We start from the raw sequence: 19,399 nt of genomic DNA on the forward strand, positions 1-19,399 counted from the left end.
AAATCTTTTATCCAAATTTACTTAGTAGCCATGATTCCATAAGACCTGCTTTAATTAGATGTCATGTAAAAAAGAAAAAAAGAAAGAAAGATCTCATTGCTTTGTGTCAAAGTTTTGGTGGTTCTTAAAGGGTTTTTTTTAAAAAAAAGAAAAAGAAAAATGATAATAGCAGTAAAAGAGTATGCAATTCTTCATATTTCTTTTGAAAAAAATGGATAAATCTGAAATTCACATAAAAAAATTATTCTTTTGATAATAAATTATTTTTTTAAATAAATATACTGACTTACACATTTTAAAATTGTAACTAATATTCTTTTTTTAAAACAACATTTCAAGTATTTGTTGGAAAGAGAAGTTATTTCGTAATGTTGGACCCAACTCGATTGTATCGTCAGAGCAGAGGATCTTCTTCTCTATTTTCTTTTTTGATCTTTTTCTTTATTTGATTTATTTTTTTTATTATTCCTCGTATATTCGGAATGTTACATGAGAAATAAAAGAAAATATTGCGATAAGCAGACAATTTTGGTTTTTTTTTTCCCTTAAAATATTTAAGTTTTTGAAATGATTTTTTTTTTTTAATTGTTATGGTTTTATTAGATTCTATGACCTCAAAAACTCGAACAAAATTCCTTTGAGGAATAATACACAGGTGTTGGTGCATTTTACTATTTTAGTTGTGTAAAAGCTTCAGCACCAAATTCCAGAGGATGCTGGAATTACTTCGATTTCAATAGAATTGAACAAAGCAAGTGAGTATTGATCAATAATCTGAGTGTTGAGGAGTCCAGTTCAAAGGAAAAATGCTTCAAATTAAATAGCAATGGAGATAATGAAATCAACTGCTCGTAATTACCTTGTTTGACAAAAACAAATGTTGATTGTAACGTAATTTCTTTTGGTAAGAAAATCATTTCTGTTCTTCCATGACATTCAATTACACTCGATTACAATTCCAACGTATAATTTTCACAACCCCTCCACTAAAAAGAAGCAATCCCAAAATGTGGTAAAAAAGACAATGATGCAAGACCCATCTGTCACCATGTAGCCAACCGAACAAATACCGGATGCAAACATGGATTTATGTATAATCATCATTTTTGGGACAGATGAGATCAGACACAACCTTGGATTGCACCACTGCAAATTATGTTTTAAAAAAAAAATCTATCCATGAGTATGGACCATCCTCCAACAACTGAACTTGTCAAGCATTAATTTCAGAGTTGCACTGATGCTCTCTGCTACAGCTTCTTCTACCCCAAAACATGCTTGAACAACTAGTTCTCTGCAATCTTGACCCATCCATCTTTTCTTGATCCATTGACATTGCTTGTGAACGATGGGGCGATTGATCTTGTGTTTCCACCTCCCGCGGTTCAAATGATGGGCATGGACCATCATTGCAGGTACATAAAGGAATGGCAACAGAAGGAAATGGGCTACAAGTGACTGGACATAATAGATCTGAAGAAACTGAAGCCACACGGTTTTTTCGGATCTCCGGTGTACGAACTGGAGATTGACAGTCAGGGTCACGAGAGGGAAGCATGCATGGGTTACAGAGGCCAAGGGAAATATGTAGTTTATTTTCTTTTGGTGGGGAACCTGGCAATTTGTTGAAAGAGATAATTCCATATCTACAGAGAGGGCAAGGAATGGACCCAGGTGGGCCCACCAATTCAGAAGGAATGTTGCATGTCGAGCAAAGATAGAGAGCGCATTTCACACAAAGCTCATGTCCACATCCTGAAATTTTACATCCACCAATAATTAAGTGCAAGTGCCACAAAGTAATTGATAGGATTAATTTATCTTAGCTGGTTAATATTTGACCTTATGGACTGAAAGAACTGCATGTTTCGACATTTTAATAGTTAGTCCCAACACAGATTTGGAAAATCATATGTAAAAGAAATTTGATTTCACTTCTCTAAATCACAAACGATATCAATGATAGTGGAAGGCACAATAGGCATTAGGTATACCTTCTTAGGAAGAGATATAAAATATATATATATATATATATATATATATATAAAATTCTTTAATGAGATCTTCCTCACTGCTTTAACCAATTAAATATTTTGCATTGATCTGATCACAGTTATACGATCAAACCAACAATCAGTTGGCCAGCTAGAGATTAGCCAACCTTGATGATAAACTCACTCATCTATCTTAAAAGATTTAACTATAATTTGTTGCGTATTCTGAATAAATAGAAGCTGCAAGATGAATCTGTATTACTATCCTTTTCCATCATAATATATCCTCAAAGTAGCTGAGAAGGGCTTCAGCTCCAAGCAAAAGAGTGAAAGGACCAAGGTGGAAATTCTAATTTTCCTACCTCAGATCAACAACTTCTATAGTTTCATACTTATATGACTTAGTATTCAATGTATGGGTGTGCATTTAAAAGAATAATAAAGAAGAAGGACAAGGAGAAAAGGAAACAGACCTTCGGCAGCCACAGAACATGCTCTCTCCAAGCAGACAGCACAGACATCAGTGTCATCAGAGGAGGTTGTTGAGGACTGCAATCCACACTCTCTGCAGAGGATTCAGAAGGTATCATCTTAATTTCATTATTGATCAGTGAATCTTCAACATCATAATATTGGCGTCTCAGTGGTGAAGAGCAGGTTGCTTTCTTGTTAGTTGCCAGGAAACAAAAGATGTGGTCTATAATTACACCAACCCCCCCCCCCCCCCCCCCCCCCCCCCCCCCCCCCCCACACAAACAAAAAACAGGAAAAAAAATCCCCACAAAGTGATTATAAGATATACAATTTTCCAACAGATAGAAGTCCAAACAACACCTCAGATACTATGAGCTTACGTATGCCAATTTCAAGTATTCGAATTTGGTAAAGCTTCCCAGACATTCTTTTTAGTTACCATTTGAAAAAACCAAAAAGAAAAAAGAAAAAACAAAAACAAAAAATAAGGTCAACTGTTTTCAGATTTTCTGGTTAGATCAGTTAGAAAGATTATTGGACCCGTCTAAGCTGCAGAACCAATTAGCATTATCTGCAGGCACACAATGAGATTCATCTAATATCTGCAAATGAAGGAAGATTCCTAATCTTCAAACTTTCATGATTTGAAGACAAGGGACTTCCCTGCTACCATCATATATGTCTTATACTACTGACATAAAGAAGAATTCCACCCAGAGCTAAATACCTCATTGTCAGCTACCAATTACCCATTGAAGACCATGAATGACATCCAGCTAAAACCAAAGAAACCTCTATAAAGTGGATTATTCAATGCCAAACTCCACAATTTGTTCACATAAATTATAATACAGCACCTTTCCAAGTCATGAGATGCATCCATAGGTATATCGAATTGCAATATTACCTTGCTATGTTAAGTACACTCGAGAGAGGCAAGGATAGGTATATAGAAGAAGGGAATGTTGGTACTATCAAGTTAGAATCAGGTGCCAGTAGAGGTTCAAGCCAATGACGCCCCCACATCCTGGCGACGTCAATAGGAAGCCATCTGAAAGAATAGATAAGTTTCCTTCATTCAGATCGTATAGACTACATAACACTAAGACTAAACACCAGAAGACCCAGCTCAGAAATTATACCCATTGCAATTCAAGGTAATCCTACTGGCACCTCTTGCAAGGAGGACCTGCAGAAGAGAGAGAACAACATCATTGAAATTCAAGAGAGACCACAAATAAGTAACCATCAAGGCTATTATAATCTTGCCTGACAGCATTTCAAATTTCCCCCACAAGCAGCATAGTGCAATGGAGTGCTTCCGGCTCCTGGAAATATGTACTTCTACTTCAGTTTGAAGCATGGACAAGAAGAAACCACAGAGATATAAGGTACTAAAATTCAGCACAGGGCATACCTACCTATCAAATCCATGGACGTTCCATAATGACATGTCACAGCTGAAACATTTGCATGAAGGTCGAGAAGGAGTTGTACACAATCGAAATACCCATTCAATGCAGCCATGTGAAGACCGGTGATACCACCATCAGCTGCCTTATTTACAAACTTTGATAAAGCACTGCAGAGGACAAAAATAAATAAATAGTAGGAATAAAAGCTACAGCAGAACGAGTCTATAGCATCCATAATAATCATGAATGGCCAGAGAGATCTTATCTGATGATAGCTTGAACAATGGGAAAATTGGTGATATTAAAGGTTGTACAGGATCAGACATGAAAAACCATAGAAACAAAAAGCAATATTACAAAATCCCATTCAATAAATCTATGCGATAAAAGCTTCCAGTAGGAATTCAGATAAGGGCATGCCTCGGGTATTTTCTTGTTCAGTGGGTAGTCTTCTATTGCTGCTAAGCTTTCAAAAATCTTTACAAACAGAAAGAAACTCATTTTATTACCAATTGCAGTTTTAAAATCCTCAGCAATATCTATATATATAATGAATCAGTTCAAGCCCCACACCTTTGGTCATATTTGTTCTTGACATCTGTGCCGTCACCTCTATCACTGTCTGTCTGTGCATTTATTGCTTCATAAGGAGCACTTGGAACAAAGTCGGCCACAACAAGTCTTATGCATCTTGCATGGCCACTTACAGCAGCAAAATGGAGAGCTGTCCTCCCACTGAGATAGTCTGACCTTGTCACCTGTAATAAGTGACAGTTCAAAACAATGTTTCAAAGTCAATTTATTCTTGATGAATGGCGGCAAATATGAGCAGAAAAGAACACAACTTTTAAGGATAAAATCATTAAATCCCATATCGAAGCTTTGACCAGCCCCATGGGCTTAGGATTACACTAGCAAATTAACGAAACGGAAAATTTTCGAAAGCTCTGATATAGTTCTAAGTTTAAAAGTACAAACTAAACTCACATTGCATCTGAAGAGAAGAAGAGTCTGCACAACTTCCCAGTGCCCATATCTGCATGCTTGCATTAGAGCCGTCTTCAAATACAAATGCAAACAATAGTCATGGCAGTGACACAAGTCATTTCAACAAGATCAGTGGCATTATTGATCACATTAGTTAGTCATTTCAACAAGATAAGTGGCATTATTAATCACATCAGTTTAGATTACGGGACTGCTAAAATTTATTCTTAATTGATTCAGCAGCATTTCATATTAAACGCTCTTAATCGATGAGATTCAACAAAGATCCAGTAATATGTTACGTATTGAAGAGCAAGCTACGGGTTTCAAAAGGCAGCGTTTGCTTGCACACAATTTTATCCAATCCTAAGTTCTGAATTAGACAAATCAGAGGAGGGGGAAAAAAGCTAGAGCGGTATTATATGTGCGGGTCTCCGACTGCTAAACTTAAATTCATCTCAAATCTATCCAAGGCTTCCACTTCGAATTTCAAAGTCCAAGAACCATCAAAGCCAGAAAATTGAAGGCAATCAAGAAAATTCATACCCATCTCCGAAATTGCGTTCAATACCAAAATGAGAACCCAATCCGTAAATACGAAAACAAGTGTTATCTAATAGAGAATCAGCGACAAACAGAACCCAGATGAGAAAACCACCAAATCTCATACCTGCCCACAGTAATTCCTCGAATTGACATCACCTCCATTCTCAAGTAACAACGCCACAATCTATTTAAAACCAACACAGAAGAATGCAAAAAGAAAAGAAAAAAAAAAAAGTAAGGAAAAAGAAAAAGGAATCGATAGGTAGCTGCTAGATGAAAATAACAAAACAAAACAAAACAAAAAAAAAAAAAAAAAATGAAAAAGAAGAAGAAAACGGACCTCTTTGTGGCCCTTGGCGGCGGCAAAATGGAGAGGGGAATTAAGGCCCCCGAAGGTGGAGTACTTGGCTAGACATGGATTGCATTCCAATAGCATTTTGGCCTCGATCAAGTCCCCGTCTCGAGCGGCAGATACCAGCCTCTCACCGGACGCAGAGCACCCAAACGAATTACCCATTTCCGTCGGTCTCTCTTTCTCTCACTTTAGCTTCTTTGTATGTACAGCGTCGTATGGTAACGACTATATATAGGTCAACCGTCGTAGCACAGATTCAAAGACAGCATCTAAGAAATTCAACGGGAGGCACAACACACCAGATTTTCAGATTGAAGTGGGGAGCAGGACATGATGACGTGGCACCCGGATGAGCTGCTTTTGTGTTCTTGTGGATTTATGCTGCGGCGATTATTGTTATGGTTTGAAGGATACAAAAGAAGAAGGAAGAGAGAGAGAGAGAGAACTGGTGCCTTGGTGCGAAGTCCCGAAGGACAAGCTCTATATATATTGCCAATGCAGCCGAAAAAAACTCTTGGTACTTTTCCTTTCTTGGTTTGGGTATTATGTTTTAGGAATGTGCTGTTCTTACAAGTTTCTACCTAGGATTTAAGTTTCATTTTTTAGTTGTTAAATACAATTTTAAATTATATAAATCTTGTGTATTTTTAAAATTGAGTAAATATAATATTTATATAAAAAAATTATTTTTTAATAATAAATTTTATTTTTTTTAAAAATAATTATTCGATACTTACGTATTTATAATTATACTTATCCTTTTTTTGAACAAGAGAAAGTGGAACGCATAAAGTTCGATGAGCATGGGGCTTAGTGAGGTAGAGAATCCAGAGTGGCACAACTTGCTTTAACCCATTTTTCTTTTTTTTTGTTTCTAATTTTGTAAGTGTTAGTACGCAGAACAAACCGCTAAACAGAAAATGAGATATTGATTGAATTGATGTCTAACTTGAATTTGAAAACAAAGCATGAATTTGACATGTTACTTTTGAATGTGAATATGAAATATGAAAGTGCTAAGTTTCCAATGTCTCGTCTCAATGCTCATCCTTCATCCAATTAGAGATAACATGACTAAATTTACATATTTCTTTTTAAAATTGGATTTTTCATTAAAAATTAATTAATTTTTATATGAATATCAAATTTATAAACTTTATTATAAAAAAAGATACGTGTAACTAAGACTGTAAAGAGTTATTATTTTATTTTCAAGTTGATAGGTAATGGATAGTAAAATTTCATTTATAAAAAATATAATTATATCATATAATTATTTTATTAAATATGTTTTATATAGCGAGTCAATAATAATTACTTTTAAAATGGGACATTGGTGATCATCACCCACTCTGAAGGCAAGGGACCGTTGGTAATTGATGCTAGGACCCACAGAGTCCAACTTTTCAACGTCAAAAAATATCACGATAATCATGTGCCCATTGCCCCACCATAAAGTAATAAAGGCCAGCAGACATCTTGGATAATGGTATATTGCGATCATCGGAAATATGAAACGTGGGACATGGGCAGTGGCCCAGGAATGGAACCAGTCAGAGCATGGGAAGTCCCGCAGTTATCTTCAAACATCATCGGATGGTTGGGAAATGATCTAAGTTGATGCTTTCACTTGAAACGCTGTGATTCTTCACACCTAGGTTTACCTAGAATCTCATTTTATCTCTCACTTTACGTTAACAGTATTATCTCATAAGCAATTAAAATATCAAAGCCAGTTTGCAATCGAGTTTAGCAGCAGGTGATGTGCTGCTTAGCCTAAGCAACATAAATTTATTGTTTATTTCTTAGTAGGGACTTCATGTTATTGGTAAGGAGACAAAAGTGGTCAGAGGGAATGAGTTAGATGCAGATGAAAAGAAGTTAAAGGGTTTTAAATTAAATAAATAACCATCAAAAGGAAGCCTGGAAAAATGGCAACCATCACAATTGTATTCGAAAATTGGACATATATGTAAGTGCAGCAGGGAGAGCAACACCGCTTAACATTGGAATGTAAACTCATGGAGACAACCAAGCCAACCAACATGATGATAACATCTATTTTGCTGATTTTCTCAGATATATTTGATCAAGTGAATGGATATGAAGGAAGAATCCCATGGATTGAAGCTTCATTGCAGCTCAACATTCCCAAATCAGAAAGTCTAGACAATCTGAATGAGGACGATCATCAGGGTAAAGTGACATCACGGCATGAGTGGTTAAACTGAAGCAACTCTTTTCCATAAGCTTGAAACTTCATGCTTAATTTCTTCAATCGCTTGGAACTTATATGCCAATCATTTATTCCAAACTGGTATCTGTTAACCCCGCATTCAAACTAAAGGGGCCTCAATTTCATTCCATGGAGAAAGCAAATAAACCCTCTCGAGTCGAAACAACGTACTCCAAAGCATTAGATCTTCTCCAAAAACTAATTCCTATAGGAGAGGTGCTTCTAGCCCATTAATATAAATCATTCGTCTTTCGAGACAGTGCTTTTGTTCTGTAGTGCATCACTTCTTCATTGGCCAATAACATCTGAAATTAGCCTCAGGCCACTGGTTTTAGTTCGCTCTCTCATCTACATGGATATCCTCTGGAGTTTCAAGGCAATCATCATTCTCATCTAGAAAATCAGAGCCATCATCACAACCCATATCGGAGTCCAAATTATCCCCCCCCTCCCTATCTTTCCCAACATTATCCTCAACTGCAGAATTATGAAAATCATCATCCACAAACTCAGTTCTAAAGCGCCCTGTTTCATGATCTTCTCTATCTCTCCTATAATTAACCAATTCCCGATCCACATTTGCCTTCCTAGGGCTCAACAAGACTAAATCAGCCAACTTCCTCCTTGCCAAATACAAATCATTTGGCTCTATCAAATCACCCCTCTTATATGCCTCCCTAAGAAAAACCGTATGCAGCTTCCCTTGATTACCTCTCGTTGAAATATAAAATATCCCCTGATGCTGAAGAAGAAACTCCTTCAATCTCTTTGGCAAATTCATCGCCAACCTGAAATGTGCAATCCTTTCCAACGTGATTTTCTTCTCCACAGTCAATGACAACAATTCATGAATTGCTGCCACCGCCCTCTTTTCCATCCGCTTCTGGGCCTCCAGCGACCTTAAATCGTAACCCGACACATCCTCATAAGGCGACCAATACGGAACTCGTTGCCATTTCCACACTGCAATCCTGTAATACTTGCCGATCTTAAATCCAGGTGGGAAATTCACGATAAAAGAAAACCTTATATCCTCGGCATCAATCCCCTTTTCCCTATATTCTCTCTCCCTAGCTTTCTCTATAGCACACACCGCTAAACTCTCATCCCTCTCAACAATCGCAATGTACTTATTCCTAGTCTCCTTAGCATCGAATAATCGAAAGTATTGGGGGTATTTGAGAATTACCGAGTACTCGAAATCTTCAGGCAAGCCAAACTCTTTCCTCGCAATACGCACGTGCTCGAGGCGGATCCGACCCGTACTCGACATCATTACAAGCTTCCGGAGGCGGATCACGGCGTCGGGGATTTGAGCATCGAGAGCTTGCTTTTCTTGCTCAATTTGCAAAAGGGCTTTCCGGGATAATCGAATGTAGAGTATTCTTTGAACCGGGTGCTCGTAAATATCGAAAACGTGAGGGAATTTGAGAACGAAAGCGCCGGATTCGTGTTGTTTGAAGCCGAGGCGGCGAGCGAGGAGATCCAGGCGAGAGACGGGGAGGGTTTGGTTGGGCTGGGATAGGATGAGGTCCTGGAACTTGAGGACCTTGCGGGTCTTCTTCTCGATTTCCATGTAGTTGTCGTAGCCATGGTCGCGTACGCGTTGCTGCTTTTTGGGGATGGAGGTGGAATGGGACAATGATCTGGCGGACGAGAGATTTAAAAGGAGAGATGCTAGGGTTTTGATGGTTGGGGTTTTGTGTTTGAAAGGACCGATTAGGAGGAGCATTTTTTTGGGGCTGTGGGTTATATGGGTAGGGTTTTAGGGTTTATGGATTTTTGCAGAGAGAAATGACGTACGACGGTCGACGGGGCGGGCGAAATCAGAGTTTTTTCGGTTTAAATTATTTGGTATTTGATTAGTCAATCAAGAAAACATTCGACTAATAAGAATTAAATGGTTAATTATAAATTAGAAAAATATAGTTACAAATATAATTATATACTAATCTATATATTAAATTGGTTAAAAAGTAAATTTTATTAAAAATAATATTAATTTAAATTTTAAATATAAATAAATTAAATATATAAATTAAAACTTATGCTTATATATAATAAAACTCTTATAAATAAATGAAAAATCTAAAAACACAACTGAACATATAAAGGACAATAAGGGAAGCTCACAGAAAATTTTGTATAAGCCCATAATATCGGGCCCTTATCCAAACACGTAAACTCAAAGGTGGGTGGGTTAGCCCAGGTCTGTCCTTGAACACAAGTGATTTATCCTTAATAAATAGAGAAATAATAGTTATAATTGTGAATGTATAAATATCATATAATTATTTTAAAAAATAAATAAATATAAATTTTATATATAAAAATTAATTTTTTAATAATAAATCTTATTCTTTTTCAAAATGATTATACGATTATTGGCAATATCCATAGTTTTGCTTTATTTTTATTTTTATTTTTAAACAGACATATATTAGCATTAATTAAATAGAGTTACAGTCAGCATCCACAAGTGTATAGAGGTTTGCAAAATATTTCATCCATAGAAAGAGATTTAGAGTAGGCAGAATGTCATCCATAGACTTCCAGATAAAAGTTTTTAACTGTATCAGGATCATCCAAATTCCAAATTGTGTGCCAATAGGTACTACTTCAAATGGTGGAAGAACTACCACCATCTCCAACGCTAACTCTTCATTTGAAGATGATATGCATTTCTGACCGAGAAAGAACCAGATTTAGTACTTTTCCACTTAAAATATTTTTTTTTTTTTATAAATTTATAAAACATATCATGACTAATATAATCTTTCTTTAAACTCACAAACTCAAAACCAAAATGGCTGTTTAATAGGATATTGGAATTTCCACCTTCTTTGTGATCTTCTTAAATTTTAAATTAAATAAAAAGTCTATACATATCCGGCCAAGAGGACATAACTTTTTTATTATTATTTTTTTAAATTTTGTATGGAAATAAATGAATATATATGCTAGCACTACTTCCGGCCATGTCATCTTTTCTTTTTTCTTTTTTGAAAACAAATGAAGGTATACAGGCAAGGAATTAGAGACGGTCTGATTCATGAATTTGGAGGCAAAAACTTGAAAAGGACATATCATCATCTTGTTAGGTAAATGTAAATGTTAATTCCTCAAACAGCTTGATATAAACGGCATTGACCATGTCGGCATGGATCGATATAAAAAATATATATATATGTTAGGTAGGGCATGAAATATCAGAGTTTTAATTATTCTCTCTCTCTCTTACCTTTTTTATTTTTTAATTTTTTTTTAATAATTCTCAGAGTTCAATCTTAGTATATATGATAGCTGGCGTCACCTTGTCAACATGCAACATAATTATTCTATATATCTTACCTATATGCACAAAAAAAAAAAAAAATTTATGAATTTAATATCTAAGAGTTATCGAAAATCTTATGTGAGACATACATGTGATTATAATTCCCATGCAAGCCAGAGAGAGGCAAAGCCGCAAAGACAATTTAACAAGATGCAGCTAGCTGGTAATGGGGAGGCCAGGTGACAACAAACGGTAGTTAATTTCCACGTGGCAAGATAGGAGAGTTACTTAAAAGCAACAGACATAACTAACCCAACGGCCATCTCAACCAACAATCGGCCGATCGAGTACTAGTACTACTCCACCCTCATGGCAGAAACAACTACTACTTAGAAGGTAGAAAAGGTTAATTTACACGCATTCTTTGTTTGGATGCCGAAAAAAAAAAAAAAACAAAACAAAAACTGTACGCATCATGACCCTCAATTTCCACAGATTGTCGGAAGTTAATGAAGCCCGCCTAAACACACGTAAATTCTGTCATCTTCCCTTATGGTTTTTATTTTAATTAGTACAAATCTTAAATAGATAAATCTCATGTAAGTTTTTGTAAAAATGTAAATTATATTTAAAAAAATAGTTTTTTGTTATTGGGATCAACTTATTTACAAAGAACCTACTCAAAACTTGTCTATTTAGAGATGATATCTAGATGATTTCTCGATATAAAAAACGTCCTTAGCTTTTATGAATGAAGTAAAACCTATAACATATCCTTATGATCGGTGGAAAGTTTAATTAATTTAGTGATTTTTAAGGATAAAATATATGAGATAATATATAATAATATTCGTTATCATAGATATATATAGCCCACTCAAATTATCATAGTCTGTAATTCCCAAAGTTCAAAGCCTTTAAAATGGTAAATGTTTTAATTTGAGAAAAATAAAAAGAAGTGAAAAAGATCCCCTAAGTAGCTGAGGATAAAAGTTATTCATGTATTCCTATTATAATGATAAATATTAGGAAACTCATGCATTGATAAATAAAAGAAAGTCTACCTTCTTTTTCAAAAAATAAAAGCTTTCATGCATGTAATATTGTTATTCTAGCTTTCATTGAACCAATATTTGCTTTCTCACTTTATTCTACATCATTTCTTGCATGATTGAGGAAGAGTTAGAAATATAGTAATTAAATAGAATATTATTTACGTGATAGCTTCGTTTGGATATTAAGCTGAGTTGAAATGAGTTGAGTTCTTTATAAATAGTGATGAGTTGAGATGGTAAAGTGAATTTATGGAGTCCACTTAAGATGAGTTTAAATGTGTTTGGATGTTAAGATGAATTTAAATGTATTTATAAAAAGTTGAAAAATGATATTATAGGTCCTACATATAAAGATATGTTTAGTTGAAAAATGTTTTAGGTCCCATGTATAAAGAAATTTTAAGTTGAGATGATTTTAGTTATTTAAGAGTTGTGTGTTTAGATGTTAGACTTAATTTAAAATAATTAGATTAAATTGAGATGAGACATTTGAGAAAATGCAATCGGAATAATTTTACAATTTTCTATGATTTATTTTCTCTTCTTTTAAAGGTCATCTTAACATATTATTTGATTTTTTTTCTATATATTTTAGTCTATTTTACTTTTAATATATATATATATTACGAATTTCTGTAATAATATTGCGTTTGTTTTCAGTTGATCGAAAATCACGGTTTAGTGATGCCTCCCAATTACTTGAAATATTCTTGCCTACTAACTAAGCACACCCTAAAGGAAAATGGAGGAAGATGCGCGCATGATTCCGTAATTTGGCATGTCCAACATCCATCATTAATTATCAACGTTTCTTGGTTTAGGCAAATCACATAAATGCACCCAAGAATAAATATACTCTCAACTCATGGGTTCATGTCACCAATAGGAAAGAGAAGCATGCAGCACGCAGCTAGCTATTTCAAAAGAGTAAAGGTTAATGGGTTCAAAAGAATAAGGGTTTTGAGTTTTTAGTGAGATCAATTTATGCCTGGAATCTTTCTACTTGCAAGTCGATACAACTAATTAAACTTATCTTATAAATTAAATTATGTCATATCAATGATGTGGAGCACATCTATACTGATATTTCATAAAAAAAAAAAATGCGTAAAAGATATTATTACAAAGAAAGATGAAACAAAGAGAGAATAAAATCCGGAATTGTCCATTTTTGTGCAAGTTTGGGAGGAGCATATGCTGATATTATAGTGCAATAGTTAGGCATCAAGAAAGAGCAGTTCTTATAGGAATTTATAGAGGAATTTCCAATGAGATTTGGAAAAAGGAAAAGCATGTTATTCCTTGAGAATGGAATTAACTTCGATATACAATATAATACATAGTTTGCGTGGCAGTCCATTTGTCCCTGAAAAGGAATAACATTAATGCCAACCGCACGTCACTTTGCATGTATTATCACATTATTTGTTGCCAGCTATTAAAAAGGTTCCAAACAAATATTTTTTATTAAAAAAAAATTATAGATTTATATATACAGCTAAAATTTAAAAAAAAAATAATATTTTTTAAAATAATTAATAGCTAATAAGTGAAAATTTTAATTTTCGATGCTAATTGTGTGTAACTCTTAATCCTATTATTAATCTTTTTTAAATTAGAAAATAATATTAAATTTTATTTGATATTAGTTCCTCATAAATTTGTTTAAATTGTAAAAAATATTTAAATAAAAAAGTTATAAGACCGAGAGAGTATGACAGCTTGTTCCCATGCCAAAGCAAATATAAGCAGCTCCTCCCACTAACAGTAACGGTTAAGAAAACCAGAAATTCCTCGCCCACTCACACATCTCCAACTCCTCCATTAAACCCTTCACACCAACTCCATCCAACCTCTCCAATATTCTCGAACCCACACTCCTGACGCAGAATTGTAGAGAGAGAGAGAGAGAGAGAGAGAGAGAGAGAGAGAGAGAGAGAATGCGTGGTGAAGATCCTGAAAACAGAGGAGGAGGACGAACTGGGGAAGTGAAAAGCAGAGTAAACGACAGCGGCTACTCAGCCCCTTCTTCTTCCTTTCTGATTGATGATTCGGAGACCCAATGGACCTCTTGGCTGATCCCCATGTTTGTGGTGGCGAACGTGGCCATGTTCCTTGTGGTCATGTACATAAACAATTGTCCCAAGCACAATCTTGGCTTTCAGGGGAAGTGCGTGGCCAGGTTTCTTGGGCGCTTCTCGTTCCAGCCTATCAAGGAGAATCCGTTATTTGGACCTTCTTCTGCAACGTAAGGATGTAATTTCTTAAAAAAAAAAAAAAAAAATCATATCTTAGTTTGTTTGTATGAGCGTGATTTTGTGATCTATTTTTTGTCACCCAACTCTGAATTTCTGGTTTTTTCCGCATGGGTTGTCATTCTGCTAAAAAATTGACACTCCTGCTGTGTGTGATCGATCAACTTGGGTGGGTGGTGGTGTGGTTGGGGTTTTGGGGGGGGGGGCGCTGTATTAGGGTGAAGTTATAGAATAGGTTCTCTTCTCCTGCTGATGCTTCTAACCCATGACAGATTTTCTGGTTTTTATTGATAAAATCTATATTTTTGTTTCAGTTTCTGATATTTGTATATTGGGGATTGCTCTGGAATGAAATTGGGATTGTTAGTGCTTGTTAGTCTTTTCGATTTTTGACCGAACAGTAAACTGTGTCTCTTCTTTAATGAAGTGATCTTCGGTGGCTACCGGTAGCTCTGTCCGCCTTTTTTTTTTATAGATGTTTGTTCTTTCAGGATTTTTTAGTTTAATTCCGTCTATGTGGCGTGAATTTAAATTACTTGGACTTGGAGTGCCATTTTCAAAGGTTTTTTACTGTTTTGACTTTTGTTCGTGAAAATGTGAAACTTTTGGTGGAGTTAGTGGAATCTTGTGCAGTTGTGTTTTGGTAATACATTGGTACTCAAATCTCCTTGTTTTCTCAATACCGTATGATCCCTTACCTGCTTAAACTGTAAGCGTCTATGATTTGGTTAAATGATTTGGATGGAAATTTGCTGACTTCACAGCAACGGCTCTCCTTGACTCCTCTGCGGTAGAATCACTGTTATGCAATTTCTTTGTGGGTTACAGGAAGTTTTGGGTATTACTAGATAGAATTTCTGATTGAAATAATTTGCAGGATGTTTTCTTTTCCTCTATATTTTCAAGCAGTAAATCATATTCTTGTGCATCGTGAGGTGGAAGTTTCAATCTTCAAAGAACCACGGATGAGATTTTGGTTGCATTAGATAGAATTTCTGATCAAAATACTGACATTTTCAATTATCTCCATGTTCTTTCCTTCATTTGGGAAGAAAATGGTTCAGCTGAACCTTTTTTTTTTTGCCCTTTTACTCTTTCTAATTCTTGAAGATTGGAGAAGATGGGGGCACTTAAGTGGACTAGGGTCGTCCAGAAACATCAAGGATGGAGACTTGTCACCTGCATCTGGTTGCATGCTGGTGTTATTCATCTGGTTGCAAACATGTTGAGCCTGGTGTTCATTGGCATACGCCTAGAACAACAATTTGGGTTTGGTATGTTGCTCATTATTGTGTTTTAAATTAATGCTGAGGCTTTTACATAAGTAACATATTATTGCTGACTACCGGAGAGTAAATTAAATTCCGAAAACATTGTGTGATTATCAATAGCTTATGTCACCAAAGCAATCCATTATCTTTTATATTAGACCACCCATCCAAGACGAATGCTTTTTTGCTTCTTATTTGTTCCTTTTTCATTTGCTTTTCCATTAAAATCTACAGAATTGATTTTGCAAATATGGTATTCGTTAAATAAGGTCTTGCCCTTGATGTATATGCGCTCTTAAAGTTATTTACAGGAAGGAGTTTATCCAACCTTATAAGTATTTTTTTTATTTATTGTTTTTTCAACAATCCAATGACTGCTGATATATTGTTTTGGAATTGGCAGTTCGGATCGGAATAGTTTACATGTTATCAGGTTTTGGTGGGAGCATAATTTCTTCTCTATTCATTAGAAACAACATCTCTGTTGGTGCCTCTGGCGCTCTTTTTGGGCTTCTTGGAGCGATGCTCTCTGAACTTATTACAAACTGGACTATTTATAGCAACAAGGTTAGCCAATTGCTCCTGTATATTGCAGAGCTGGTTACATACAAGATCTAAGTTAGTCATGGTTATGCTTTCAAATTTTTCCATAATATTTGGCCTTTGCTAGATGTTACTAGCAAGCTGGCATACTTTGAACCTAGCTTGAAAGGGCTAATGGCTTTGCATCTTTGTTCAAGTAATCATGTTCAGTTTCTCTTTCTAATTCTCCCTACTTAAGTTCTTCTATAGGCTGCAGCGCTGATCACACTTCTGGTCATCATTGTCATCAACCTTGGCATTGGGATATTGCCACATGTTGATAATTACGCGCACATCGGTGGATTTCTGTCAGGTTTCCTCCTTGGCTTTGTATTGCTTCCTCGTCCTCAGTTTGGGTGGTTAGAGCAGCGGAATCTTCATGTCAAATCCAAATACAAGGCTTACCAATATGTATTGTGGCTTATTTCCCTTGCTCTACTGATTGTTGGGTAAGTTATTCTTCCAATAATTAAAATAATTGATACTTATCAATTCGTAAGGTTTTGAGGATGTGGGGAAATGAAAGATAAAAGACTTTTGACCATATCATCTGAATGTGCACTTCCATTAGAAGCTAATCATCTCATTGAATATTGGTGTTTTGGGTGGCAATAGGGGATCACAAAGACAGAAGCTATTCCATTCTGCTAACCATTCATTCGATACTCTGTTGACTGTTCCTTTTATATTTTTGTAGGAGCTCACATTTTATTCTGGGCTTACCTAGCTATGTAATCCAATTATACATAAAAACTAAAAATAATAGGACAAAAAGTAGCCAGGACTTTACTTTCATTTTTCAATGTTATCAACCATCAATGGTAGTTATGTTGAACCAACTTGAACTGTTTGTGTTCTTAAATGATGCAGGTTTGCAGTCGCATTGGTGATGCTTTTCCGGGGTGAGAATGGGAATGATCATTGCCACTGGTGTCACTACTTGTCCTGTGTCCCGACCTCCAGATGGAATTGTGGAGAAAATTAAGCTTCTTAGGATGGCCTTCCCCCTCCTATGGGGCCTTTCTTCCTCTTATGTAAAGTAAATGCATAGCTGTTTTAGAAATTGATCTTTCCTCTATGTATACTTCATAGCACCTTGGGCATTAAAGAGTGTAATATATATGCTTCTACTCAACATTTGTATTGTGGCATGGTTTATGGAATCGTTATCCGAGTGTCAGCCATTTTTGTTGTATCTGCTTGTTTGGTTTAAGATCTTGATCTTTTTGTGGGATAGACCTCCTAAACAGGAACTAGTTTTGGAGCTCAGAGACATATATTTCCCAGGTGATAAAGTAGCCTAATCAGGAATTGAATCGGACGCAAAATCAAAAAGTAATGCCAGAAATTGAATTGAAAAAGAAGACAGATATGCAATCAAATTTTAATAATATGATTCAAAAATTCAAATTTGAGCTTATAAGATATGATTAATAAAAACTATAAAGCGTATAGATACGATAATCTACTTTGTTGTCTAACGATAACGGGGAATAATAGAGCTGCCATTATTATCTTTGCTTCAAGCTATTAGCTGTAAAGTTTGTTGGTTTGGTTGTATAATTCGTTAGTCAGTTTATTGATGAATGATGAGTCAGCTGCCACACAAAAAGAGCAAAACAGAGAGCACAAAACCACTACATGCCCAATAGATTCTCAACAGAAGGATAGTGATATTTTGGGTTGTATAAATGCTTGGGGGCAATATTGTATATTCAGTTGATTTTCATGTATAGATTGTTATTATTTCTCTTGTTTATATAGGCTATTGTACAGATTACAAAGAAGGCAGTGTAATGAAATAACAGAGAATTCTCTTCATCACCATCGTTGCTCTACTCCTTTTTCCTTACTGTAAAACCAGACTTTCACTTAATCTATCATGGCATCAGAGCCCCAGGGCAAAACTTCCACTCTCAACCTTACCGATTTCAGCAACCCAAACAAACCATACTGACTAGAAACCTCTGATAATCCAAGTACTTTTCTGGTCATGAAACACCTCACTACCGAGAATTACTCCACTTGGTCCAGATCCATTCAACAAGCACTTCGAGCAAAGAATAAACTCGGATTTCTTGATGGAACCATTGCCAAACCTCCCTCTACCTTTGCAATCCTTCTCTCATTGTGGGAACAATATGCTTGTGCCCTAGCTTCACAATGCTATCAGTCTACCCCTTTGTCCATCGGTTGCATTTGTTGATGATGCATATGAATTGTGGCTTCAACTGCAAGAGCGTTTCTCCCCTCAAAATGGTTCTCGTATCTATGAATTGAAGAAAACCCTTGCCAATTTGTAGCAAGAAACAGATACGGTCAACACCTACTATGGCAAACTTAAATCCATCTGAGATGAACTCTCCCTTTATGAGCCCCTACCTATTTGCTTGTGTGTCTCAACGGAAGTCATTTCTGACGATAGCAACGAGATTGTGTGATCCAATTTCTAATGGGTCTCCATGACTCGTTTACAAATGTTCGTGACTAGATTATTATAATTGAACCTCTACCACCTGTCAACAAGGTATTTTCCTACATTCTACAACAAGAGCGTCATCATCTCATCACTTCTGCTCCTCCAGTTGAGAATATTGCGTTGGTTGCTCATAGAACATTTCCATTTTCTCCCAAGCGAAACAAGCCTTACTGCACTCATTGTAAAATCACAGGCCATACTTTGGCCCAATGCTTCAAATCTAGAAATGCCACAGCCTCCATCTGTACTCATTGTGAGATGATTGGACACACTGCCGAGCGTTGCTACAAGCTTCATGGCTATCCGCCTGGACACAAGTATCACAAGCCACGTCTCAATGCTGTCTCCAAGGAAGCACCTTCTTCGGCAACCCAACAATGACCCAAACATGGTGTTGACTAAAGAGCAATATCAAGAGTTTATAACCTTGCTACACAATAAGAGCTCGACTGCTTCTCCATCTGTAAACCAAC

The 19,399-nt window shown here is 35.8% G+C and overlaps 3 protein-coding genes across 3 annotated transcripts; 1 reads left to right on the forward strand and 2 right to left on the reverse strand.

Moving 5' to 3' along the window:
- Nucleotides 1-833: 833 nt before the first annotated feature.
- Nucleotides 834-6,243, reverse strand: LOC122307679 (E3 ubiquitin-protein ligase XBAT33-like). The gene is made up of 10 exons (XM_043120712.1): nucleotides 5,757-6,243; nucleotides 5,541-5,600; nucleotides 4,871-4,942; nucleotides 4,457-4,641; nucleotides 3,890-4,050; nucleotides 3,738-3,796; nucleotides 3,611-3,657; nucleotides 3,376-3,519; nucleotides 2,468-2,559; nucleotides 834-1,755 (listed from the first exon to the last, which is right to left on the reverse strand). The coding sequence occupies exons 1-10, from the start codon at nucleotides 5,931-5,933 to the stop codon at nucleotides 1,214-1,216; spliced, it is 1,539 nt and encodes a 512-aa protein (XP_042976646.1). The 5' UTR covers nucleotides 5,934-6,243; the 3' UTR covers nucleotides 834-1,213.
- A 1,452-nt stretch (nucleotides 6,244-7,695) lies between these two features.
- On the reverse strand, nucleotides 7,696-9,832 carry LOC122308480 (protein ROOT PRIMORDIUM DEFECTIVE 1). The gene has a single exon (XM_043121831.1). It carries the CDS (start codon nucleotides 9,737-9,739, stop codon nucleotides 8,339-8,341), a length of 1,401 nt encoding a protein of 466 aa, XP_042977765.1. The 5' UTR covers nucleotides 9,740-9,832; the 3' UTR covers nucleotides 7,696-8,338.
- Nucleotides 9,833-14,099: 4,267 nt separating this feature from the next.
- Nucleotides 14,100-17,642, forward strand: LOC122308345 (RHOMBOID-like protein 2). Its single transcript, XM_043121616.1, has 5 exons — nucleotides 14,100-14,587; nucleotides 15,705-15,868; nucleotides 16,269-16,432; nucleotides 16,658-16,896; nucleotides 17,318-17,642. The coding sequence occupies exons 1-5, from the start codon at nucleotides 14,280-14,282 to the stop codon at nucleotides 17,430-17,432; spliced, it is 990 nt and encodes a 329-aa protein (XP_042977550.1). The 5' UTR covers nucleotides 14,100-14,279; the 3' UTR covers nucleotides 17,433-17,642.
- Nucleotides 17,643-19,399: the final 1,757 nt, after the last annotated feature.

Source organism: Carya illinoinensis, chromosome 4 (genome assembly GCF_018687715.1).
Source record: "Carya illinoinensis cultivar Pawnee chromosome 4, C.illinoinensisPawnee_v1, whole genome shotgun sequence".
NCBI lineage: Eukaryota > Viridiplantae > Streptophyta > Magnoliopsida > Fagales > Juglandaceae > Carya > Carya illinoinensis.

Excerpts from the sequence above, each read along its gene's own strand:
- LOC122308480 (XM_043121831.1), bottom strand. The coding sequence starts at position 9,739 with ATGCTCCTCCTAATCGGTCCTTTCAAACACAAAACCCCAACCATCAAA.
- LOC122307679 (XM_043120712.1), bottom strand. The coding sequence starts at position 5,933 with ATGGGTAATTCGTTTGGGTGCTCTGCGTCCGGTGAGAGGCTGGTATCT. Across the intron at positions 3,658-3,737 it reads GAAATTTGAAATGCTGTCAG|GTCCTCCTTGCAAGAGGTGC; the intron begins GCAAGATTATAA and ends TCTCTTCTGCAG. Across the intron at positions 1,756-2,467 it reads ATGTTCTGTGGCTGCCGAAG|GATGTGGACATGAGCTTTGT; the intron begins GTCTGTTTCCTT and ends GTAAAATTTCAG.
- LOC122308345 (XM_043121616.1), top strand. The coding sequence starts at position 14,280 with ATGCGTGGTGAAGATCCTGAAAACAGAGGAGGAGGACGAACTGGGGAA. Across the intron at positions 14,588-15,704 it reads TTTGGACCTTCTTCTGCAAC|ATTGGAGAAGATGGGGGCAC; the intron begins GTAAGGATGTAA and ends TAATTCTTGAAG. Across the intron at positions 15,869-16,268 it reads AGAACAACAATTTGGGTTTG|TTCGGATCGGAATAGTTTAC; the intron begins GTATGTTGCTCA and ends TGGAATTGGCAG.